Source organism: Ambystoma mexicanum, chromosome 4p (genome assembly GCF_040938575.1).
Source record: "Ambystoma mexicanum isolate Mex_15411 chromosome 4p, UKY_AmexF1_1, whole genome shotgun sequence".
Taxonomy (NCBI): Eukaryota; Metazoa; Chordata; class Amphibia; order Caudata; family Ambystomatidae; genus Ambystoma; species Ambystoma mexicanum.
Genome location: NC_090927.1, coordinates 41258549 through 41285760, shown reverse-complemented (window position 1 = coordinate 41285760; position 27212 = coordinate 41258549). Strand labels below are relative to the sequence as shown.

General features: G+C 49.8%; 1 protein-coding gene across 1 annotated transcript in view; it reads left to right on the top strand.

Annotated features, from left to right (window-relative positions):
* The window catches only part of LOC138452730 (uncharacterized), a 130587-nt gene that overhangs the window by 55292 nt on the left and 48083 nt on the right, over positions 1–27212 (top strand). Inside the window, 1 exon segment of the mRNA XM_069605078.1 lies at positions 5879–7037. Within this exon segment, the coding sequence (XP_069461179.1) occupies positions 5879–7037 (1159 nt within the window).

Here is a 27212-nt window from a genome sequence, read left to right as displayed (position 1 = left end):
ACTGATTGCAAGGGTGGCTGATTTCCATCCCAGCTCTAATCTGGGTTGCCCCTCGATCAATAGGAAGTGTTCAAGGAAGTCTGGGTATTTAGGAGGACATCTCACTCCTAGGTATAGGTCTCCCTCTCCTGCTAATTCCCCCGTTAGGGTCCGGAAACGTAAACTGTGGGGGGGTCTATCTCACCTGATTACTTTGACTCAGGCCACTCCCTTTCCCTTTTCCTCTGCAGATACTTCAGATAGTTTTGCTCCTTGTCAATTGTCTCCTCCTCCTTCCCCCTCGTTCGACAAGATCCCTGCCCCCTTTACAGCTTTTCCCTCTTTCTCAGCACTAAGATTCCTGGTTCTGATTCCCAGGAGGGTTTCATTCCCAATTATTTAAGGGTTGGCCAGTTTGTCATGATGAAGGGAATTAGCCATCTCAGGGTCATCTTTTTTCCCTCTGGGGATTAGAGGATCTGTTTAGACCTCAGAGACATGTTTCCTGGTAGTTCCAGTTTTTCCTTTTTTTAGGGGCTCCTTTTCTCTCTGGTTCCCGGGACGGGATAACACTTCTGCATTGTTTCTGCCTTCGGCATTGTGAGGTCTCTTGCCGGCCTGTGGTGCGTCCCCTACGTAGCGTACCAGTGATTACCTGTCTCTGGGAAAGGGGGTTTGTGTTATATTTTCTCCAGGACTCCATGCTCCTTTTTAGCGTAGAATTTTCTAGATTCTCCTAACTCTCCTGCTTTGATAGGGTCCCTGTGGTTAGCCCTAGTTTTTCTAATTATTGTGGAAAGACCCAGCTTTCACAATGGATACACTAGCTAGGACCAGGCGGGGACTTCCCCTCTTTTAGGGTTGGAATAGTGTCCCTCAAGTTTTCAGAGAAGGGAGGGGAAAGGCTTCTGCCTCCATTCAGACCGTCTTTTCAGCTCCCTTCCGTTCAGTGTGTCGCAGCGCCTGGGGGGAAAAACGCTTTCACCAGACAGTGTATTTTTTTCTCAAGTAGTGGTATTGTTCCCTGGGCCAGGTTATAGCTCATATGTTACCTCAGGCATATGTCCGCCCAGCAGGTCTTGAAGGGGTTTTTTGATCCATTACAAATGATAGTTTGGAATAGGGGATCTACGATGCAATGGAGGGGGTACCCCTGGGAGGTTCTGGTGCTTTGACACTCTGACTTGTAAGAAGCTCCTCTCGTAGGCAGTCCTTTTGACCTAGCGTCTCATCTATCTAGTTTACTCTTTCTCTCCTCACTCTCGCAATTGCAGGTCAGGTTTTACATTTTGACGCCTGTTGTTTCTCCTGAGGTTGGGCAGGGTCTCTTTCCTTGAATTTCCCTGGTTCTCTGTGGTGGTCGAGTTCTGAGGCAAGTGTGTAGGAAGTTGATAACATTTTTTATTAGTGGTTACTTGTTGCACATCTCTGGTGTAGTTTGCAGTTTACTGGGAGGTATCCCGTGCCCTCTACCTATCCGATCACGGCTTGTCACGGACCTGGCATGTCTTCTTCACGTCCTGGTCCTGCCGGGGTGTTTTTTCTCTCGTATGCCTTAGACGCTTGTTAGCTCTTTAGCTGCTTTCGAGGACTCTCGCTGGTCTCTGTTGTCATCAAGAGTTCTTAGGCGGCTTCCGCTTAGTACGTTTCTTTATATGTTTAGGTCGGCTTCGTGAACTGGTGTTTGGCTTGACACCTCTATCCTTTTCTACTCCTCCTATACAAGTTGTTAGTCGTTGGATTTATTGAGCAATTCTTTTTTTGTTGTTGAAAGGTTCAAGGGAGGTATGGCTTACAGGACTTTTCCTGAATTTGACGCCTTTTTAGTATGATAGGCCATTAGGTCCATCCGTATTAAGATTACCCCTACACGCAAGTTTTAAGTTCTTAGGAGGTTAATAGGGTCCTAGGTTGTTCTCTCGGGGCCCGTAACGATAGTGTGTCCTCTCTCGGAAGAGTAGCTCAGGGACCTCTGTGTCGTAGGCAGGTTGTAAACAACACGTCAGGTAGCATCATACCATAGTTCTCAAGTTGTCAATGTTTGGTCGTCTCTCTTTCAATTTAAAGAGTGTCAGTTTGGATCTTTGGATTTGGCATAAGGTTTTTTCTCCTGATTGGGGTAGTTTTTCTTTGTATCTAGATCAAATAAATGCTTGTTATTTCTTATTTGGTATCCAACATTTCACAATGCAGTGATTGGTGTGTTTTTTTCAGGATTGTAAGATGGCTTGAAATGTGAAGTTATTATGATCTCCAGGTACCTCTCAACTGCCTCCCTAGGGTAACCTTAGGGCATATATCTCCCGCCTCCCTGATTATGCAGGTTTGGGGGGTTATTAACTTCCTGGGATTGATATTGCTTCCTTCGGGGCTTTCTCAGCCAAAAGGAGGCCTTGAGTTGTCATAGCATCCTCTGGAGGGAGGTTGAACAACATGTTGAAAGCAGTTGACTGGTTGAGGAGGTTCACATTGAAGTCATTTTATCATAGAAGCAATGTTAAGGTTGGAATTGATGTAATGCAAGGGCTTTGAACTTGCATAATATGAAGCCTCCTTGTTGTGTCATAGAATGACTAATCCCCCTCACTATCGTGAGAGGGGTTTAGATTCTATTAAAGACAAGGAGGCGAGTATTATCACACCCACCCACCCGTTGCTGATTTGTTTTTTCATTTACAGCTTCGGGTTGAAGAGTTTGAAGGACGATGATTTGTTGAAGATCTCTGGATGATGTCACAAGAGGACGGCGGAGCTGATCATCAGTTTGGGGTGTTGACGTATACTGTTTCACTTGCAATGGCGTCAGAATCCAGCTTCAGAAGAGGAGTTGTGTTTAGAGGAAGGGACGTTTATGGGGGTGGGTCCCTGTTGATTGGTTGCATGGGCTTGTCCTGAGCCCCATCTTGGACTTGGTTTCTTCCCTATGTTTTCCTATAGAATACTGTGTTATTTCTGTTTTCATAAAAAAGTTATTGGTTTCACAAAAGTTTTTTCTTTGCTGCTATGTGTCAGTAGTAAAGATTGTTTTGCATAATACTCGCCTCCTTGTCTTTAATAGAATCTAAGCCCCCTCTCGTGATAGTGAGGGGGATTAGTCATTCTGCACACATAATATTCATGGAGCAGCATTCACTGTAAATTTGATTTAAGTGTCTAATAATAGGGTCAGAATTTATGGCATGGGACGACCACCAAGGGTAAGATAGTTACAAATGGCCCAGGAAATTCATAAATGTGCTTTGTCAAAAGTAGAAACACTGGTTATTTATGGGCAGAGGTCAAAGTGTGTGGGAACTACTGGGTACTACGTTCCCTTACTTTTTGAGGAAAAACTGCCATTGTACGGTGACTTTATTTGACCCAGAGCACTATTCCAGTGCTGCAGACACTGGGCCTCATTACAAGTCAGCCGGTCCGGAAAGAACGGTGGTGGTAAATCCGCCACCACCGTTCTTTCCGGACCGGCTGATTAAGAGTCCTGCAGGCGGGAGGAGTCATTCCCGCCAGGTCTGACCTGGCGGGTTTAACACCACCCGCCTGCAAGCGGACATGGAAACACCAGCACCATTACAGCATGGTGCCGGTGTTTCCACTTCCCCATTCCCATGGAGTTCTATGGGATTCCATGGGAATGGGGATTAACAGAATTCCGCCTCCGGAATTACCGGGTCACCGGGGTTGTAATGCCCCGGTGATTCCGGCAATCACGGAGGCGGAATGGTATTACGGGTCTGGCGGTAACCTGCCGGAATTTCCAGCACGGTTACCGCCGGACTCGTAATGAAGCTCAGTGTCTTTACAGGTAAAGGTGAGGTGGCTATAGTCCTGGGCATGTCCCTTAAGAGGTGTGAATGCTGTGTGGCTGGAAGGTGGGTGCTGCTTAAAGCTGCATGATGTGCAATGACACTCATGGTAGTCATTTAAATGCATTTTCTATCATTGTGTTTTTATCAGTCTTGATTGAACTGTTGTAAAACACAGAGGTGTGAGCTGGAGTGGAGAAAAAGGAGGATGGGGGTTTGAATTGGGGAGGGTGGTGAGTACGGGTAGGTGGGGCACAGGGAGGACCCAGTGATGGGGGTTTGAATTGGGGAGGGTGTTGAGTACGGGTCGGGGGGTACAGGGAGGACCCAGTGATGGGGGTTCGAATTGGGGAGTGTGGTGTCGTCACCGCCCTCATGTCACATGGGCAGGGCCCCAGGGCAGCGGGAAGGGGAGGAACAAGCAAGGGAAGGGAAAAGGCAGTTCCTAGTATTGGGTTCATGATTAAAGTTGTGTTGCACCCCAGCTCCTGTGTCTGCCTCTCCTTGCATGGTGTGGAGGACGACTGTGGTTCAGAGCGTGAGGCGGTCCACATAGGGACACAACAATGGCGACGAGGCGGATCGGAAGCCACACCAAGCCAGCCACCTCGGAGGCTCTGCGCTCGTGGCACGTCTGACAGGGCGCCACTGGAGGCGCGAGCTGCCTGCACTGTGAGCGGCACACGAGGAAGGCAGGAAGGGGTGCAACGGCTCCCTGCCAGCTGGCCACATGAATCCAGCCCTACCTGCATGAATCCAGGCAGGGCCGTGACCCTGCCGACGGCAGCAACAAACATCTGCGGGTGGATCAGCGGCTCCCCGCTTACAAAGCTCCGGGTGGTCGAGGAGAGATGCTCCTGCCGACAGCAACGGCTCGCAGAGTCACCGAGGAGCGGTGGACGTGTGGTCCTCCCGTTCGAGCAGAAAAACGGGTAAGATAGCAGCACGCTCCCCGTTTCATCTTCTTGGCATCCAGCAGCGGTTGAGGATATATATTCTCCCACCTACAATTGAGCGCAAAGGCCGCAAAGGCCTACAAACAAAGCGGACAAGACCCGCCCACCAGCACTGGACACAGCGCCCCCGCCTGGGCCCCATTTCACCGGAGAAAAATGTTCTCCCCCCAAAATCAATCACAGGTCGCAAAGGCCTGAGCGCAAGGTGGGAAACCCTGAACAACTGCACCACTACAGCACCCCCACCTGGACCTCATTCTACCCATAGGGAAATACACCGGGAACCTCTTCAGGCACAGGAGGCAAGAAAAAAAAGAAAAACATATATATAAACCAGCCTGGAGATTACACCCACTGAGTATCCCCACATGAGCATTTCAGAGGAGGAGTCACTGACTGTTCCAGTGACCCCGGCCAAATCACTCCCTAACATAATGTCGGACAGCATCCTGTCCCAACTACCATCGAACTTTGACCTCACCGACACCAGCACACTGGGATCACGATGGAAAAGGTGGCTGAGGGACTTCGAGGTGCCTAAAAGTGGTAGGACCCATAGAAGATGAGCAGAAACACAGCTTACTCAACCACGTAGTGGGCTCAAATGTGTGGGACATTCTAGATAAAATACCAGAAAGCAACATAGACACCTACACCAGTTTAAAGACAACCCTCACCGACTATTTTACACCCCACACAAACGTGGACTATGAAAGGCATATCTTCCACACCACAAAACAACTCAAAGGTGAGACCATGGACGCATTTGATATGAGGCTAAGACTGACAATGAAACACTGTGACTTCAACAATTATTCAAACGAAGAAGCCCTTCGGTCATAGATCATAGCAGGGTGAAGCGCTGACTTCAGGGAGCTACTGCTGCAAAAGCCACACAACCTGGAGGAAATACTACGCCTGGCTCGCTCGGACGCCGCACTGGTAGCACAGGCGGAAGGCCTCGATGATATAAAAATCACACATGGGGAAGCAAGAGAACATTAACAAGCTAGAAGGTGTCCAAAGAAACAACAGCGACTCATTTTGCTACAGGTGTGGGCACGAGTACCCCCATGAGGGGCAATGCCCTGCCTGCGGAGGGGAAAATCACTACAAAACTGTGTGCCTGATTTTTTGCAGCAAAATGCGGGGAGCAGGGAGGAACGGAAAATCAGCACCGGAACAGGAGCAATGTCAGCAAACCCCACTCCGGACGACACACCAACCCTACGACACGTCACAGAAACCGCGACGAGCAACCCGAGAGAAGACAAGAGAAAAGAGAGTGGAGAGAAAACAAGACTCCAGCATCCAGACAAAGGAGGAGACCACGGCGGTACATCAGGTACCTCGTAGAACAATCACTGTCCGACAGCGCATCAAGTGCATCCTCGGAAGAGAACGCCTGGAGAAATGAGAGACACCAAGAGGAACCATGGAAAAAGGGTTATCTGTACGCACTAGGAAACAACACGGCGAAGGAACACAGCCCAATGCTCATGATCCAAATCAACCAAACAGCAGCCGAATTCCTAATAGACGCCAGGAACATGGCCTACTTCGATCCCAGGAGAACCACAGAACTCATCGTAGATGCGAGTCCAGTAGACCTTGGGGCCATACTTACACAACTTGATGAAAAGGAAGGACATGACAAACACATAGTGTCATATGCCAGCCAAAGCCTGTCCAAGACCGAGCAGGCATATTCTCAAGCCAAGAAGGAAGGTATAGCAGTGGTTTGGGCCTGCAAACACTTTCATCTATTTCTTTACGGAAAGCCGTTCACCGTAGTGACGGACCACCAGGCATTGATCTTCATCTATGGCAACCCACAAACCAAGATGCCGCCCAGAATAGCGAGGTGGGTACTCCGCCTCCAGGACTACCAGTTCACCATAACACACAGACCAGGCAAAGAGCAAAACCCAGCAGACTTTCTTTCACGTCACCCACGAGAAGGATGCAAGCCTGAGCTGTCCATTGCAGATCAATACATACGATACGTCATCCAAAGCAACACACCCCAGGGTCTCGACATGGACCAAATAATTTGTGAATCCAACACGGACCAAGGCTTGCAAATCATACTAAGATGCCTGGAGACGGGTCGGTGGAAACAGGCGAAACAACTCAAAGAAACAGTAAGTGAAGGAATAGGACAAGGCCTCACGTGTTTTCTAGCCGTAAAGGAGGAACTTGCAAAGTCAGACGTGGGACTGGTACTCAAAGGCACCAAACTCGTGATACCCCACAATCTGCGACGGAAAGTCCTTGAGCTAGCCCACGAAGGACACGGGTATAGTGTCCACAAAAACAATGTTACGACAAAAACTGTGGTTCCCCCACCTCGATTCACTAGTAGAAGAACTGCTCAAGAACTGCCCCACCTGTGCAGTCATAAAACCTCATACTGCGCCTGAGCCACTGTGTATGACAGCACTTCCCGAAGGGGCAAGGGAAGAGATAGCAGTTGACTACTTTTGGCCAATGGAAGGGGGAGAGCACATATTAGTGGCAGTTGATGAGTACTCGCGATACCCGGACCTGCAGATAGTACCGTCCACGTCAGCTCACCATGCCATTCTTGCGCTAGACAGGATGTTCGCCACCTATGGCGTTGCCAAAGTCGTGAAGACTGATAATGGGCCCCCTTTCACAGGGCAGGACTTCAAAACCTTTGCAGAATGCATGGGTTTTCGACATCGATAAATAACACCTTTGTGGCCACAAGCCAATGGCATGGTAGAGAGATTTATGAGTAACGTCAAGCGCACCACTCAAATTGCACGGCTCACGGGGGAACCCGTGGAAAAACTGTTGTGCCAACTAATGCGAGACTATAGCAATACCCCACACAGCACCCCTGGGAAAACACCCTCAGAGTTGATGTTCAGAAGATCATTCAGGACAAGACTGCCACACATCACAGCAGATGAAGACCGATATGAAAACGACCCGAAATGCGAAGGAAAGATGCCTTCATGAAAGAAGACATGAAAAGGGCCGCTGACAAAAGACGACGGGCCAAGGAAAGAGACCTGGCACCCGGGGACATCGTCATAGTCAGGCAACCACAAAGTCGCAAGAACATGGCCGCATTCAATGAGGAGCCCCTCACGGTTGTCAAGACAAAAGGATTCCTCATCACTGCGGAAGGAGAACAAAAATCTACAACAAGTAACTCATCCCACTTCAGGCGAATGCCAGGGATCATACTTGCCTCAGAGACTCGTTCACCTGATGCCAGCCACATCTGGGATACATCGTATGAAGGGGACAGAGAAGATTCCGGAAATGAAATGCCACCTGGGGCACCTCCAGACCAATCTGCAGGGGTGGACATCCGTCCTCAGAGAGCCAGAAAGAAACCCCACATGGCTCATTGAGGAAATGAATTGAAGACAGGACTTCGACTTCATGTGTAGTAACGGGGCGGTGTGGTGGCATCGCCGCCCTCATATCACGTGGGGAGGGCCCCGCGGCAGCGGGTAGGGGAGGAGGAAGCAGGGGAAGGGAAAAGACAGTTCCTAGTATTGGGTTCAAGATTAAAGTTGTGTTGCACCCCAGCTCCTGTGTCCGCCTCTCCTTGCATGGTATGGAGGACGACTGCGGTTCAGAGCGTGAGGCGGTCCACATAGGGACACAACAGGGAGGGTGGTGAGTACGGGTCGGGGGGGGCACAGGGAGGATCCAGTGATGGGGGTTTCAGTTTAGGAGGGTGGTGAGTACGGGTCGGGGGGGCACAGGGAGGACCCAGTGATGGGGGTTTCAATTGGGGAGGGTGGTCAGTACGGGTTGGGGGGGCGCAGGGAGGACCCAGTGATGGGGGTTTCAATTGGGGAGGGTGGTTGTTATGTTTGTGGTTCGCACTGGGGCACGCGTGGCGCAGCACATAATACGCAGACAAGAGGTCTTTAACACGTCTTCTTTATTTCTTACACCAGACTGAACTGCCCTTTCCCCCGCCTCTCTCCCACATCACTTCCCCTCCCTACGTCAGTTCCCTTTCCCCAACTCCCACCACCCACTCCCAAGGCAACGTCAACATGACATCCCCCTCCATTTTAAACAGTTACCAGACTCTTCACAAGTCCATTTCCTCAATCCAATGGCGAGGTCTGTTCCGGGCTCTCCTCCGCGGGCGTGCATGACAACTTGCTGTCCAACACCCTCATTCTCCTTCCGACATTCCTGATCCGACTCTTCAGAGTCCCACTGATCCCCTTGGTATGGGTCATCCGATTCATAGTCCTGGTGCGGTTGCACCCACCCACTCTGGCGCCTGGTTCCCAGGTGTGGGATTTCCTTAAAGTGGGAAGAGTTCTGCCTAACTGACCTCTCCGAACCTTGAGCCGTTACCATAGAACCCTTCTTGTGCGTGACAAGTAGAGGTTCCCTTCGAAATGGCGACGTGTGTTTGTGCGTCATGGGCTGCCTGACTGCCACGACATCTCCTACCTCTATCTGCGGCGCTTGTGCCCGACGGCGGGTGTCTGCATACTCTTTCATGCGGGCCTTCGCTGCCTCATCCCGCTCCCGCACCTCCTGATCTAAGGCAGGAGGTTGGCTGATTTCACCGGCTTGGGGAATTCTCGTTTGGGAGTTTCGTCCAAAAATTAGTTCCGCCGGGGTCTTCCCCGTGGTGATGTGGGGTGTCCCCCGGTAATGAGCTGATTCAGCACTTGTTCGTATGACTGTCCCGTCAACCTGGCAATCTGTAGGGCTCTTTTTAGATACGCCATGAAGCGCTCAATCAACCCATTGGCATGGGGCCAGAGGGGGGTAATCTTCCGATGGTGAAACCTCAAGTATTCGGTGAACTGGGCAAACTGATTGTAGTGGCATCTAAGGACGACAGGACGCTCAAATGGATCATAACTGTCTTTAATTAAGAAGACAAACTGGTGGGCATTGAGCAGGGCAGGGAAGTTACTCACAGTTCCAGTCTGGGCCTCCCAGTTACATCACTGGAGGCAGGGTGTGCTCATGGATGGCACGCTATAAGCTTCCAGCGCCCCCATGTGGCTTCCTGCGGCATTGGACATATGCCCTGGAAGCTGGACTGTAGAGACTTCTATGGGCTTCTTTTATAGTGGCTCCTTAACAGGAGCAGTGCTGTGTGCAGACCTCTTGGTCTGGCGCTCCGCCAATACTGGCGGCAACGTTCTCCCCAATTTTCTGTCGCGGAGCGCGGGCCTCGCGAGATCCCGTTGCATCGAGATCTTGCGAGATCGCGCTCCTGCGATCACGTGACGTCCCCACACACCTCCTTTGCTGGAAAAAGGATAGAAGGTCATTCCATGGCAAAGTCTGCAAACTTGCTGGGTTTCCTTTTCTCTCTCTCTGAGGTCTGCCTTGATCCGGAAACGGGGCAGGGCTGTGGGAGCACTCTTGTGGAGGTGCGGGTGATTCAGGTTCTCCTTGTCTTGCCCTTCGCTGTGACTCCCTGAGTAGAGTTGGGGAGTGGACACTTGAGAACTTGTCGCCGTAGAGTGACTCCGAGGCATTTCTTCCTGACTGGTGAGGGTTTTTGGATGGCTCTTGTTGGTCTGGGTCTTCTCCGGTTTCCCATTGTGGCTGCTCAACAGATTCTTTTCTGCAGTACATGGCCACCCTTTCTAGATTCCATTTCCTTCCGTCACTGGTGCAGATGTGGTTTGACCCTTTCTCGATTACTTCTATGGGACTGCTGTATCTGGAGCCGGTCGAAGTGTCTTTGTGAGGGAGACGTATCTTTACCAGGTCGCCTTTGTTAACTGCTGTCTGGCGAGCGGCTCGACGCATGTCCCCTTGAGCCTTCATGGCTTCTTTGTTACGCTGCATACGGAAAACCACATCTTCCATGTCCACATCTTCGTCAGCCCTCACTTGATGGAGCCAAGGTGGTACCAGTGTGGATGCTGCCCTTCTCCCCCTTAGCAGATGGAAAAGTGAAACGCCAGTGACGGCGTTGGGGGTGATGCGGTGGGCTGCGACAGCCTCCTTGACCGTCTTGTACGAGTTTAGGCCCGAGGCATGCGCTAGTTGCACCGCCCCTTTGATTAAGCGGTTCGCCCGCTCGACCAGGCCATTGGCCTGTGGGTGGTAGAGACTTGCTCTCCGCTACCGAATGTTGTTGAGGTTGAGGAATTTCTCCATCTCTCAAGAGACCAACTGGACTCCATTGTCTGTCACAATTTCCTCGGGGAGGCCTTCGCGCTGGAATATGGTGGTGAGTGCTTCGATGACTGTGCTTGTGGTGATGTCCGAGGTGATGTCCGAGGTGACGTCGACTTCGACCCATTTGGAGAAATAGTCGACCGTGACTATCCCATATTTATGTTCTGGGGGCATGCTGTCCAGAGGCCCGATGAAATCCAACCCTAGTTTGCGCCACACCCCTTTGGGGACTTCGGTGGGCAGCATTGGGGCTTGTCTCACAGCCAGACGCTTGTCACTGTTTGTGCACTCATGGCACCTTTCGACCATTTGTCGTATGTCCTGATCCATGCCTGGCCACCAGTAGGTGTCGCGTATCCTGCATCGGGTCCTGTTGCATCCCAGATGGTCTGAGTGTGCTCTGCACAGGATCACTTTGCGAATTCCGCTGGGCGGGATCACTTGGTCGCCTCTCAGAATGAGACCGTTTATGGTGGTGATTTCGTCGTTCACCTTCCAGTATGGACGTAGGCCTTCAGGGATTGCTCTTTCGTCAGGCCACCCTTCGCGGGCCCAGGCTGCTACGCGCCTTAGAGCATCGTCCTGCTCAAACTCTTCCTGCCAGTGGCGCTCACTGAGATCCATGTACTCGCCGTTCCTCAAGTCACTTATAGAGGCTACGACACATTCATCTTCCAAGAATGTGGTCCCAGGGGCATTTTGGTTGAGGAGCCTGGACATGCAATCCGCTTGCGCGTTTTTCCAACCAGCAATGTGGGCTATCTCGTATGTGTACTCTTTCAGTTTTGCAGCGATCCTGGCCAGTCTCGGGGTGGCAGTCTTGGTGCCGCCCGGGCTCAACATGTGAATGAGGGGTTTGTGGTCGGTGACCAGTCTAAATTTCGTGCCCCAAACATAAGATCTGAAATAGTCGACGGCCCAGGCACATGCCAACATTTCTTTCTCAACGGTGGAGTAATTCTTCTCCGCTGTTGATAGGGCTTTTGATGTAAACGCCACAATATTTTCAGTGTCGCCCTTCTTCTGGGTCAGGGTGGCCCCAGCCCGTACGCGCTGCCGTCCGTTGTGATACAGGTGTCCCATTCAGGGTTGAACGATTTTAGGCATGGTGCGTGTAGAGTTCCCCTTTTGATTTCAGTGAAGGCTTCATTCTGTTCTGGCCCCCAGGAGTAATCTGCCCCCTTCTTCAGAAGCTCCCTCATGGGGGACGTGGTTTCAGAGAACCTTGGGACGAATTTTGCGTAGTACTCGGCTAGGCCCAGGAACGAGCGTAGTTCTTCTCTGGACATCGGGGCTGGGGCATCTGTAATGGCCTCCATAAGATTCTTCTTGGGCCTAACCCCTTCGCTTGAGATGCAGTACCCAAGGTATTCTACCTTGCTCACTCCCAAAACGCATTTCTCATGGCGTAGATGGACGCCTGCGTCTTGAAGCTTGCTCAGGACTGCCCTGAGTGCTTTGTCATTTGTCTTGTTTTCCTTGGCGTACACAAGGTTGTCGTCCTGAAAGAATGAAACATTTGTGAGTCCTTTAAGTAGGGAATTCATCTTCCTCTGGAATGCAGACACTGCCGAAGACAACCCAAAAGGCATGCGGGTATATTGAAAGGTGCCGAACGGAGTGATGAACGCCGTCAGGGGGCGTGAAGACTTGTGTAGAGGAATCTGGTGATAGGCGTCACGCATGTCCAGCTTCGAAAAGATTGCCACCTCTTTCATCATGAGGACAATTTCGCTGATGCTGGGGAGCGGAAAGCTATCGGTGACAACCTCTAGATTCAGGCTTCTCAGGTCGATGCATATTCGGAGGTCATTGCTGGATTTCTTTTTAACTAGAACCACTGGACTCAACCATTCGGAGGATTCCACGGTCTCGATGGTTCCTTCTTCAACCATTTTCCGAAGGTGGGCATCTAATGCAGGTCTCGCCGTGGCAGGTACTGCTCTAACCTTGTGTTTCACCGGCACCGCATTGGGCTTCAAACGAATCTTGTGGACAAAGTCTCTCACTTTCCCCGGGTTCTCGGAAAACAGGCTAGGGAACATCTCCTTGAAATTCTGCACTGCTCCTGAGGAGACCATGAGTACCTGTTCCGGAGTGCTGGGATCCAGTTTAATGCTGAGTCTGTGTTGATCGTCCCATCCAAGCACGGCTGGGCCTTTGGGCGAGAAGTACACTTTGTTGGTGGTAGACCTCCCTTTGAAATCAATCCGGGCTCTGATGTAGTCCAGAAGGTTGACAGTTGCACCTCCGAAGACCGTCGGTTTTTGCCTGGTCGTTTTGATTTCCACTTGTGCTTGTCCCATCATTTCCTTATACGTGTCGATGGGGAGGATTGTGAGGTCTGATCCCGAATCTGCCATGACACATGTTTCCATTCCGTCCATTTTAATGTTGCAGTGGGGCTTTTCTCTCCTGGCGTGGAGGGCGTTGACCATGATGACCATGGGTCTGTCCTGTAGCTCGTCATCATCGCTTTAGGCGCGGTCGCCATCAACGCGGGAAATGGTTTTCTCACGCCACGTACATGCCGGGGCCACGTGACCAATGCGTCCGCACTTGGAGCACTCCTTATTCTTGCCGGGGCAGTCACGATCATTCGCCATGTGCTTGGTACTGGCGCATCTATAACATTTCTGCCGATCCTTTTGTCTGGGGCCTTTGTCTCTGGGGCTGTTGCGGGTTTGCTTGTCTCTGCGCCCTCTCCATTGCAGCGCCGCAAGTTCGGGTACGGGCAGGTGGCTTCCTGCCTCTTTGCGCCTGCTGGAAGTTTCTTCCTCTGCCCTGGCAATTTGGATGGCCTTGTCGAGGGTCACTTCTTTTTCTTGGATGAACTTGTCCTGCACTTTCCTGGAGTGAGTGTGATCGACCAGCATGTCGCAGATATCTTGTTCTGCGTTTTCAGCCAACGCGCAAAGAGAAGCCATCTCCCTCATCCTGGTGATATAGTCGTCCACGGGTTCGCTCCCTTCTTGTTTACGGGTGTAGAACCTCAGCCTGTGTAGCACCACGTTCTCCTTATTGGTGAACCTCTTCACAATGCGACGGGTCGCCCCCTTGTAGACGTCGTCATCGTCATCGACTACTGGTATGGCTGTTAAGCTGGCAAAAATGCGCTGACTTTCAACCCCCATTGCGTTCAGCAGCATCGCCTTCTACCTGGCGGGGGCATATCCCGTGCCGCCCACAGCCTCCAGATCCGTGGTGAAAAGGGGCTCCCATTGCATCCACAGAATTGCCGGGGTCCCAGGTGAAGGGAGGAACACAGGGGGCAGTGTGGCGTCTTGCATGGTGGGCCCGTGGGTCTTTTGGTATCCTCATCGCCAATTATGTAGTGGCCTCTAAGTACGACAAGACACTCAGATGGTTCTTAACTGTCTTTATTAACAATACAAACTGGTGGGCATAACTTGTCCTTGAGCAGGGCAGGGAAGTTACTCACAGTTCCAGTCTGGGCCTCCCAGTTACTTCACTGGAGGCAGGGTGTGCTCATGGATGGCACGCTGTAAGCTTCCAGGGCCCCCATGTGGCCTCCTGTGACATTGGACATATGCCCTGGAAGCTGGACTGTAGAGACTTCTATGGGCCTCTTTTATAGTGGCTCCTTAACAGGAGCAGCGCTGTGTACAGACCTCTTGGTCTGGCGCTCTGCCAATACTGGCGGCAACGTTCTCCCCAACGTTTTGTCGTGGAGCGCGGGCTCACGAGATCCCGTTGCATCGAGATCTTGCGAGATTGCGCTCCCGCGATCACGTGACGTCCCCACACTGATGCCCAGAGAATGGGGGTCCATTGTCTGTCCTGAGCACCTTTGCACTCCATAGGCCGAGAAGATGTGGTCCAGTGCTGGGATGACATGGTGAGCTGCCATCGAGGATATTAATTGAACATCCGGGTACCGGGAGTATTCATCCATCACAGCTAAAACGTATCTCCCTCCCGCGATGGGTCTGAAGAAATCAGCGGCGACAGCATCCTATATACCCTGTGGAAGCTCGGACATGACCAGTGGTTCCGGGTGACGATTTGGGGTGATAAGGCAGCTCGTGGGACACGCTTTCAGTGCTGACTCCACCATGGTGTCCATGTGGGGAAACCACACTTTCTGGCGGAGCATGCGCTTGTTGGAGACCATGCCCCTATGGTTCTCATGGGCCAGCTCAATGACTTTTGCTCTCATGGCTGCCGGTATTACTAATTTGCAATCCTTCAGCAGCAGATAATCCTCAGATAGTGCTAGCTCATCCTTCACCTGTATGAGGCGCTCCACGTCCTCTCGTACCCCGTCCCCTGCGGCTTTCCCTCTTTCCTTTGCCCTTCTCCACAGTCCAGACTCGAGTCCCTCGCCTATGATGCGGCAGGCTACGTCATTTTCGGTCTCTCTTGCTAGTATCTCAGTACTTACTCCCTCCGGGGCGGTCTGGTGAATGAGATACCTGAGGTATCTGTCAGCCACGGAGGGTTCCAGTGCGCACCCCTCCCGTGGTCTCCTGGACAGAAAATCTGCTGGGTTTTCCCCTTTCCCTGGCCTGTGTATGATTTCGAATGCATAGTCTTGCAGTCTCAAACCCCACCGGGCAATGCGAGGTGGCATCTTGGCCTGGGGATTTCCATACAGGAATAGTAAGGCTTGGTGGTCCGTGATGACTCGAAACGGCTTTCCGTACAGGAATAAATGAAAGTGCTCACAAGCCCAAACAACTGCGAGGCCTTCTTTCTCTGCTAGAGAGTATGCCTGCTCGGTGGTGGAAAGACTCCTGCTGGCGGTATCAGGTAATATTATCCCCATATATATGGTCATCGTATATAATATCGCCGGGAAAAGGTTGTGGCGATATTATACGGGTGACCATATATATGGGGACAGGGGCAGCCAAAAAAAACAATAAATAAAGGGTTTGGGGGTTGCGGGGGTGTCACCCGCATGTTCCATGCAATAATGTCCCCACAAAAAATGGCAATTTTTTGGCAATATTTTTGCATGCCGATATTTTTGCAGGCATAGGCCACAATGTGTGTTTGGGACGGATCCTTTGGGTCTACTTGTGCAAGAATGGCTCCCAGGCCCACAGGGCTGGCATCCACTGTTAATTCGGTCTTCCTGCTGGGGTCATAGTAAGCCATGTTTTCTGCTTTCGCAACCCTCTCTCTTATGATTTCAAACGCCTTCTGGAAGTCGTCGGTCCATTTGAAGGTCACTGTCATGATGCCTACCCCCGGGGACCCAGACCAAGTCCAGCAACCCCGGAAGCAGGCATCAAGTTACCCCAAGCAAGCCCAACAGCCCCCGCTAGGGGCTATTTGGGTGCAGTCCTGGCGCCTATGGCGCCAGGCTCATGTGGAAAGTCAGTCCTGGCACCATAGGCACCAGGCTCATAGATTAAAACTTACCTGATGCAGACCATGCTGCAAACTTACCTGATGCAGACCATGCTGCAAGAGCTCCAAGCCAAACGAGGCTTGGAAGGGACTATTTAACCTAGGGACTATTTTTTTTACTCGGGTGGGGCTGGGAGGAATACTTACCTGGGACTACTTTGGAGGCTATTTAAACCATGCCCGAAGAGCAGCACACGCTTCGCGTTATTCTGCATCCAGCAGCGTAACGCTCACCGTGCCTGCAAGTCTGCATCCAGTCTTCGGCCACGCCCGCCTCGAGTTTGGAGCTCTTAGAAAAAGGGAGAAAGAAGGAGAAAACGTTAGAACAAGAGCAATACCTTTGATCCTTACCTGAATTACCGATCCATTGCGCCTTCGAGCTGGAAGAAAGAAGTTGTTTTATGCGTGTTGCCTCGCTTGCTGCAGCGCCGCGCTGAACTCACCGGCCTTCGCAGCATCTTCACATTTTACCGCATCCTCCTGCATGTTACCGCCGCACTCCGGCACCTAAGGAGAAGACAAGAACAGCAAGGTGAGCCAAGGGAATACACAGAGGAATACCCCCCATAGACTTACCTGATTTTACCACCGGGGGTACTACTCTTCATCACGGGTCGGCGCAGCTTCCACTGCATCCTAGCCGAACCCCGGCCCCTAAGGGGAATCAAAAGGACAGCAAGGTGAAACAAGGGACTAACAAGGGGAACCCTCCTCACCACAAAAGACTTACCTGATTTTACTGCCAGAGGCATTATTCCCTGAGACTTCATACTTTCTCTCAGTGCCTGAATAAGGGAGAAAGCAACAGGTTACATATGGACATTATTTTATCGAACTGTGTTGGATAATACAAATCCTTACCAGAACATTACCGGTTGCCACGAGGAACTCTTCAGTAGGGTCAAGCTGCAACCTGCAAGGAATCGGACAAGAGTGAAAGTCAGGCATTTGAACTCTTACGAACTACATACTTACGGCGTCTTGCCGGGAATATCGGAGTCAATATTGTCCTGGAACTCACCAATTCATTCGAGCCAGTGAAGCAACTGGTTATCTACGCGCCCCTGCGCTCAATGCAGGATGGAGAGCTCCTCTTTTCAAATCATCAGGTGAGACTATAAGAGGGAACATCCAAGGTGATCAGTGGAGAGAACAGCGGGGTGGGGGGATTTACGCTCAACTCCACGGGTGGTTAATTCCCTTTCTCCACTTGCAGAAGAATATTCATATGGGCCAAGCAAACGAAACTAGGTGGGCCAGTCCAGTCCGTCATCTCGGCCCTACGCGTCACAATGGTGGAGACCGCAGCAGTCCAGTCCAGATCGACGCCTCTGTGGGAGCCAGGTGAGCGTAACAGAACGCGAAGCCTACCCACAAATTCCCACCCGGGCGTTATGGATACCTCAGAGGCTGACCAATTGGCCCAATTACTAGGGGAATTGAGAGCTGAAGTGCATTCCGCCCATCAAGAAACCAATGCTCTTAGGAGAGAACTGATTTTGTCAAAGGAGCGAACTGATGATCTTGCTAGGCAACTATTGCAAAGCCAGGCTGGACAAGCACCCCTACCTGGTCTCGGGGGAAATCCAGCTCCTGTGTTATCGAGTAACCCTGTGCAAATAAACCTACCAGGACATATTCCATTAGCCCCACCCGAACGCTTTGCCAGAGATCCCAAAAGGTTTGCCGTGTTTATGAACCAATGCCGCTTGCAATTTTTATGCAGACCTGGAGCCTTCCCAAACGATCAAGCCAAGGTAGCCTTTGTATTGTCATATCTCAGCGGCAGTGCAGCTGATTGGTCAATTCCACTAGTTACTCAGGATGACCCAATTCCTCGGGATTTTCAGGGCTTTCAAACTAGCATGGAAAGACTATTTGCCCGGCACTCACAAGTACAGGCCCTGGATAACGAACTATTGTTCCTACGACAGGGTAACCAGGACCTTTTATCCTACATTGTGACCTTTAATAGGTTAATAGTGGAATCTGGATGGCCTGTGGTAAAACGAATCAAGTTATTTCATCGAGGGCTTCGAGGAGAACTCAAGGATATCTTGGTTCAAGTCGTGAACCCCTCTCAAGACTGCGCTGAATATATAGACTTAGTGGTCCAGTTAGATCACAGACTTCAGAACAGAAAGGCTGATCGAGCCAAGTTTGAGAATCGGGTGTTGGTCAAAACCCACGCTAACCCCAAAGGAGCAGATGCTTCAGAACCCATGCAAATCGGAGGGGTTAAAGGACCCTTAGCCCAGAAGGAAAGAGAAAGGAGACGACAAATGCAATTGTGTCTATATTGTGGAACTTCTGGAAATTTTCTACGGGATTGCCCTGTAAAACCACCCAAGAAGGCGGTAGGAGCTTCTGATAAAAGCCATATGGAGTCAGACTCGGGAAACGACCACGCCCGACAAGCGTAGAGGTCCGCTTGCCGAGCTTGAAGAAGGATACCCAGACCTCGCATTTCATCATACCAATTGTCCTCGTAGATCCAGGGCAGCCATTGCGTATACACGCAGTAAGGGCATACATTGATAGCGGGGCCATAGGAAACTATATGGACTATGAATTGGCTTCCAGGATGAATCTACCTCTCTGCCGAAAAACCACCTCAGATGTCATCACCAAAGTCGATGGAACTGAAATTGCCTCTGGGCCTGTAACTCATTCCACCGCAGAGATGACACTATTGGGTCAGGATGGGCATCGAGAGACTATTGTGTTTGATCTAATCAAAGCCCCACAGTTCCAAATAATACTGGGATACCTTGGTTGGAAACACATAATCCTTGTATTGATTGGCGAGAAAAGAGAATAACCTTCCCGGATTGTGCACAAACCTGTTACCCAAAGAAAAATCAGAACGCAGGCCTGGCCACAGTAACCACAGCAGTCATGCAACTACCTCCAGAATACCAAGAATTCCAGGATGTCTTCCAAAAGGAACAGGCAAACACCTTACCTCCTCACAGATCGTACGATTGTCAAATCGATCTCATACCCCGACGCACAACCCCTTTGTAGCAGGATCTATGCCCTCACGGAACCTGAGAACCTTCACCTACGACAATACTTAGACCAGTACCTTGCCAATGGCTTTATTCGCCCATCCAAGTCCCCTGCCTCTTCAGCTTTGTTCTTCGTACCCAAAAAGGAAGGTGACCTCAGAACGTGCATAGACTACCGTGCATTGAACCAGATAACTGTTAAGCACCAATACCCGTTGCCTCTGATCCCTGAACTACTAGACAAAGTGAAGGACGCTTTTATATACACTAAATTAGATCTCCGGGGGCATGCCATCTGGTACGTGTAAAAGAGGGCGACGAATGGAAGACTGCTTTCCGCACTAAGTATGGGTTATTCGAATACCAGGTGATGCCTTTCGGGTTGTGCAATGCACCAGCAGCCTTCCGTTACTTCATGAACGATGTCCTTCGTGAACTCATTGACGTTTGTGTTGCCGTGTATATCGATGATATTCTAGTATACTCCTCTTCAATATCTGACCATGTGAAGCACGTCCGAGCAGTCCTTGAGAAATTGCGCCAGCACAAACTATATGCAAAACTAGAAAAATGTGTTTTTCATGCCACAGAAGTTGAATTCATTGGGTTTATCCTGACTCCAAAGGAAGTCCGAATGGACTCACGGAAGGTGGACGCAATCCTTAAGTGGCCATCACCAAGTTCAGTTAAAGGAGTACAAAGCATGATCGACTTTGCCAATTTCTACCGCAGATTCATCCCAGATTTTTCACATGTCGTACATCCCATCACAGCACTCTTGCGAAAAAATAAACGCTTTATGTGGACTGAAGAAGCAGAAAATGCCTTCCAAGAGCTGAAAGCGAAATTCATGTCTGCACCTGTGTTAAAGCACCCGCACCCTGAACTTCCATACATAGTGGAAACTGATGCATCCAGTCTAGCCATGGGAGCTGTCCTGTCTCAAAAGGACCCTGAAACTGGCCAGCTTCACCCAGTAGCATTTTGGTCCAGAAAGTTCTCGGCACCCGAGTTAAACTATGCGGTTACTGACAAGGAGTTATTAGCCATTAAATCCACCTTCAAGGCTTGGCGGCACTATCTTCTAGGTGCCAGGCATACCATTACTGTGATCACTGATCACCGGAACTTACAGTATTTAAAAAACAGCCAAGGCCCAATCGTCACGTCAACTCTGATGGGCATTGTTCTTTGCCGAGTTCGATTTCGTGATAACCTATCGACCAGGTTGTAAGAATGGTAAAGCAGACGCCTTATCCCGAATAGGAATGGGAGAGGCAGAAGTGAACCCAGAACCAGTACCCATAATTTCCGAACAAAGGATTCTTGGCATGACTACTCTACAGACACTAGAGGACATTCAGGTAAAGATCCAGCAACCCTTTGATCCTACAGCCCTGCAGGACTGGGTAAAGAAAGGTCTGGACTACTCTGTCACCAATGATCTGCCTTATTACCAAGGGCGGCTATTTCTGCCCCACAAGGAACTACAAGAGCTAGTCATTTCCCGTTATCATGATACCCTAATGGAGAGGCACCCAGGTATTGCAAAAACTGAAGCTAAAATTAAAAGACAATTCTGATGGCCCACTTGGCGAAAAGATATTAAATCATTTGTGATGTCTTGTGGCATTTGCGCCCAAACAAAGGTCAAAAGAAAAAACCAGCTGGACTCTTACAACCTTTAGACATTCCGCCTACACCATGGCACACCTTATCGTTAGACTTTATTACCGATCTACCTCCTTGTAATGGTTTTAACACCATTCTAGTTATTGTGGATCTTTTCTCCAAGATGGCCCACTTTATTCCTTTAAAAGGACTACCTTCAGCCTCAATCCTGGCCAAAGAATTCCTCGAAAACATTGTTCGCATACATGGATTTCCGTCCGTGTTGGTCTCTGACCGGGCCAGTCAATTCATTTCACATTTTTGGAAGAAATGTTGTCAATTGGTGCAAATCGATGTGAGGTTATCGACCTGTCACCACCCCCAGACCGATGGTCAAACGGAGAGGACCAACCAAACTCTCGAACAATACCTGCGTTGTATGTTACATCAGACGGAGAGTAATTGGAAAGACATTCTTTGGATCGACGAATATGCATACAATAATTCAGTACACTCTGGAACTGGACAAAGCCCCTTTTATACCTTATATGGGCACCATCCTCGAACCTCAGACCTTGACTCACCCCAAGACTTAGAAATGCCTGCAGTGGACCATCTGCACGCTACGATTACACAAGCCTTTAAGGAAGCAACTACACATTTAAAACAGGCGAAAGAAAAATACAAGAAAGATGCTGATCGGCATAGAAGTGATTCTCCACAATACCAAATAGGGGACCAAGTATGGTTAGCCACAAAACATATACCTCTAAAGGGAACACGGACCTTTAACCCCAGATATTTGGGACCTTACTCTATTAAGGCCATTATCAACCCGGTGGCTGTAAAGTTAGATTTACCTGCTAATATGCGAATTCATCCCGTCTTTCATGTGTCACTTTTGAAGCCAGTACAACCAGGGACAAGACTAACCAAGCCACCAGACCCCATCCTTGTAGACGGAGAACCCGAATTTGAAGTTAAGGACATCCTGGACTCCAAGCTGATAAAGTCAAAACTTTTTTATTTAATCGACTGGAAAGGTTACGGACCACAGGAAAGGTCATGGGAACCTAGTGACCATGTTCATGCACCCCGATTGGTGAAAAAATTCCACCGAAATTTCCCAGACAAACCGAAACCACAGGGAAGAATGACTTTAGGAGGGGCCTTGGGGGGGAGTGCTGTCATGATGCCTACCCCTGGGGACCCAGACCAAGTCCAGCAACCCCAGAAGCAGGCATTGTTACCCCAAGCAAGCCCAACAGCCCCCACTAGGGGCTATTTGGGTGCAGTCCTTGCGCCTATGGCGCCAGGCTCATATGGAGAGTCAGTCCTGGCGCCATAGGCTCCAGGCTCATAGATTAAAACTTACCTGATGCAGACCATGCTGTAAACTTACCTGATGCAGACCATGCTGCAAGAGCTCCAAGCCAAACGAGGCTTGGAAGGGACTATTTTACCTAGGGACTATTTTTTTACTTGGGTGGGGCTGGAGAGGAATACTTACCTCAGACTACTTTGGAAGCTATTTAAACCATGCCCGAAGAGCAGCACATGCTTCGCGTTATTCTGCATCCAGCAGCGTAACGCTCACAGTGCCTGCAAGTCTGCATCCAGTCTTCTGCCACGCCCGCCTCGAGTTTGGAGCTCCTAGAAAAAGGGAGAAAGAAGGAGAAAACGTTAGAACAAGAGCAATACCTTTGATCCTTACCTGAATTACCGATCCATTGCGCCTTCGAGCTGGAAGAAAGAAGTTGTTTTATGCGTGTTGCCTCGCTTGCTGCAGCGCCGCGCTGAACTCACCGGGCTTCGCAGCATCTTCACATTTAACCGCATCCTCCTGCATGTTACCGCCGCACTCCGGCACCTAAGGAGAAGACAAGAACAGCAAGGTGAGCCAAGGGAATACACAGAGGAATACCCCCCATAGACTTACCTGATTTTACCACCGGGGGTACTACTCTTCATCACGGGTCGGCGCAGCTTCCACTGCATCCTAGCCGAACCCCGGCTCCTAAGGGGAATCAAAAGGACAGCAAGGTGAAACAAGGGACTAACAAGGGGAACCCTCCTCACCACAAAAGACTTACCTGATTTTACCGCCAGAGGCATTATTCCCTGAGACTTCATACTTTTTCTCAGTGCCTGAATAAGGGAGAAAGCAACAGGTTACATATGGACATTATTTTATCGAACTGTGTTGGATAATACAAATCCTTACCAGAACATTACCGGTTGCCACGAGGAACTCTTCAGTAGGGTCAAGCTGCAACCTGCAAGGAATCGGACAAGAGTGAAAGTCAGGCATTTGAACTCTTACGAACTACATACTTACGGCGTCTTGCCGGGAATATCGGAGTCAATATTGTCCTGGAACTCACCAATTCATTCGAGCCAGTGAAGCAACTGGTTATCTACGCGCCCCTGCGCTCAATGCAGGATGGAGAGCTCCTCTTTTCAAATCATCAGGTGAGACTATAAGAGGGAACATCCAAGGTGATCAGTGGGGAGAACAGCGGGGTGGGGGGATTTACGCTCAACTCCACGGGTGGTTAATTCCCTTTCTCCACTTGCAGAAGAATATTCATATGGGCCAAGCAAACGAAACTAGGTGGGCCAGTCCAGTCCGTCATCTCGGCCCTACGCGTCACAATGGTGGAGACCGCAGCAGTCCAGTCCAGATCGACGCCTCTGTGGGAGCCAGGTGAGCGTAACAGAACGCGAAGCCTACCCACAAATTCCCACCCGGGCGTTATGGATACCTCAGAGGCTGACCAATTGGCCCAATTACTAGGGGAATTGAGAGCTGAAGTGCATTCCGCCCATCAAGAAACCAATGCTCTTAGGAGAGAACTGATTTTGTCAAAGGAGCGAACTGATGATCTTGCTAGGCAACTATTGCAAAGCCAGGCTGGACAAGCACCCCTACCTGGTCTCGGGGGAAATCCAGCTCCTGTGTTATCGAGTAACCCTGTGCAAATAAACCTACCAGGACATATTCCATTAGCCCCACCCGAACGCTTTGCCAGAGATCCTAAAAGGTTTGCCGTGTTTATGAACCAATGCCGCTTGCAATTTTTATGCAGACCTGGAGCCTTCCCAAACGATCAAGCCAAGGTAGCCCTTGTATTGTCATATCTCAGCGGCAGCGCAGCTGATTGATCAATTCCACTAGTTACTCAGGATGACCCAATTCCTCGGGATTTTCAGGGCTTTCAAACTAGCATGGAAAGACTATTTGCCCGGCACTCACAAGTACAGGCCCTGGATAACGAACTATTGTCCCTACGACAGGGTAACCAGGACCTTTTATCCTACATCGCGACCTTTAATAGGTTAATAGTGGAATCTGGATGGCCTGTGGTAAAACGAATCAAGTTATTTCATCGAGGGCTTCGAGGAGAACTCAAGGATATCTTGGTTCAAGTCGTGAACCCCTCTCAAGACTGCGCTGAATATATAGACTTAGTGGTCCAGTTAGATCACAGACTTCAGAACAGAAAGGCTGATCGAGCCAAGTTTGAGAATCGGGTGTTGGTCAAAACCCACGCTAACCCCAAAGGAGCAGATGCTTCAGAACCCATGCAAATCGGAGGGGTTAAAGGACCCTTAACCCAGAAGGAAAGAGAAAGGAGACGGCAAATGCAATTGTGTCTATATTGTGGAACTTCTGGACATTTTCTACGGGATTGCCCTGTAAAACCACCCAAGAAGGCGGTAGGAGCTGCTGATAAAAGCCATATGGAGTCAGACTCGGGAAACGACCACGCCCGACAAGCGTAGAGGTCCGCTTGCCGAGCTTGAAGAAGGATACCCAGACCTCGCATTTCATCATACCGATGGTCCTCGTAGATCCAGGGCAGCCATCGCGTATACACGCAGTAAGGGCATACATTGATAGCGGGGCCATAGGAAACTATATGGACTATGAATTGGCTTCCAGGATGAATCTACCTCTCTGCCGAAAAACCACCTCAGATGTCATCACCAAAGTCGATGGAACTGAAATTGCCTCTGGGCCTGTAACTCATTCCACCGCAGAGATGACACTATTGGGTCAGGATGGGCATCGAGAGACTATTGTGTTTGATCTAATCAAAGCCCCACAGTTCCAAATAATACTGGGATACCTTGGTTGGAAACACATAATCCTTGTATTGATTGGCGAGAAAAGAGAATAACCTTCCCGGATTGTGCACAAACCTGTTACCCAAAGAAAAATCAGAACGCAGGCCTGGCCACAGTAAACACAGCAGTCATGCAACTACCTCCAGAATACCAAGAATTCCAGGATGTCTTCCAAAAGGAACAGGCAAACACCTTACCTCCTCACAGATCGTACGATTGTCAAATCGATCTCATACCCGGTGCACAACCCCTTTGTAGCAGGATCTATGCCCTCACGGAACCTGAGAACCTTCACCTACGACAATACTTAGACCAGTACCTTGCCAATGGCTTTATTCGCCCATCCAAGTCCCCTGCCTCTTCAGCTTTGTTCTTCGTACCCAAAAAGGAAGGTGACCTCAGAACGTGCATAGACTACCGTGCATTGAACCAGATAACTGTTAAGCACCGATACCCGTTGCCTCTGATCCCTGAACTACTAGACCAAGTGAAGGACGCTTTTATATACACTAAATTAGATCTCCGGGGGCATGCCATCTGGTACGTGTAAAAGAGGGCGACGAATGGAAGACTGCTTTCCGCACTAAGTATGGGTTATTCGAATACCAGGTGATGCCTTTCGGGTTGTGCAATGCACCAGCAGCCTTCCAATACTTCATGAACGATGTCCTTCGTGAACTCATTGACGTTTGTGTTGTCGTGTATATCGATGAGATTCTAATATACTCCTCTTCAGTATCTGACCATGTGAAGCACGTCCGAGCAGTCCTTGAGAAATTGCACCAGCACAAACTATATGCAAAACTAGAAAAATGTGTTTTTCATGCCACAGAAGTTGAATTCATTGGGTTTATCCTGACTCCAAAGGGAGTCCGAATGGACTCACGGAAGGTGGACGCAATCCTTAAGTGGCCATCACCAAGTTCAGTTAAAGGAGTACAAAGCATGATCGACTTTGCCAACTTCTACCGCAGATTCATCCCAGATTTTTCACATGTCATACATCCCATCACAGCACTCTTGCGAAAAAATAAACGCTTTATGTGGACTGAAGAAGCAGAAAATGCCTTCCAAGAGCTGAAAGCGAAATTCACGTCTGCACCTGTGTTAAAGCACCCGCACCCTGAACTTCCATACATAGTGGAAACTGATGCATCCAGTCTAGCCATGGGAGCTGTCCTGTCTCAAAAGGACCCTGAAACTGGCCAGCTTCACCCAGTAGCATTTTGGTCCAGAAAGTTCTCGGCACCCGAGTTAAACTATGCGGTTACTGACAAGGAGTTATTAGCCATTAAATCCACCTTCAAGGCTTGGCGGCACTATCTTCTAGGTGCCAGGCATACCATTACTGTGATCACTGATCACCGGAACTTACAGTATTTAAAAACAGCCAAGGCCCAATCGTCACGTCAACTCTGATGGGCATTGTTCTTTGCCGAGTTCGATTTCGTGATAACCTATCGACCAGGTTGTAAGAATGGTAAAGAAGACGCCTTATCCCGAATAGGAATGGGAGAGGCAGAAGTGAACCCAGAACCAGTACCCATAATTTCCGAACAAAGGATTCTTGGCATGACTACTCTACAGACACTAGAGGACATTCAGGTAAAGATCCAGCAACTCTTTGATCCTACAGCTCTGCAGGACTGGGTAAAGAAAGGTCTGGACTACTCTGTCACCAATGATCTGCCTTATTACCAAGGGCGGCTATTTCTGCCCCACAAGGAACTACAAGAGCTAGTCATTTCCCGTTATCATGATACCCTAATGGAGAGGCACCCAGGTATTGCAAAAACTGAAGCTAAAATTAAAAGACAATTCTGGTGGCCCACTTGGCGAAAAGATATTAAATCATTTGTGATGTCTTGTGGCATTTGCGCCCAAAACAAAGGTCAAAAGAAAAAACCAGCTGGACTCTTCCAACCTTTAGACATTCCGCCTACACCATGGCACACCTTATTGTTAGACTTTATTACCGATCTACCTCCTTGTAATGGGTTTAACACCATTCTAGTTATTGTGGATTTTTTTTCCAAGATGGCCCACTTTATTCCTTTAAAAGGACTACCTTCAGCCTCAATCCTGGCCAAAGAATTCCTCGAAAACATTGTTTGCATACATGGATTTCCGTCCGTGTTGGTCTCTGACCGGGCCAGTCAATTCATTTCACATTTTTGGAA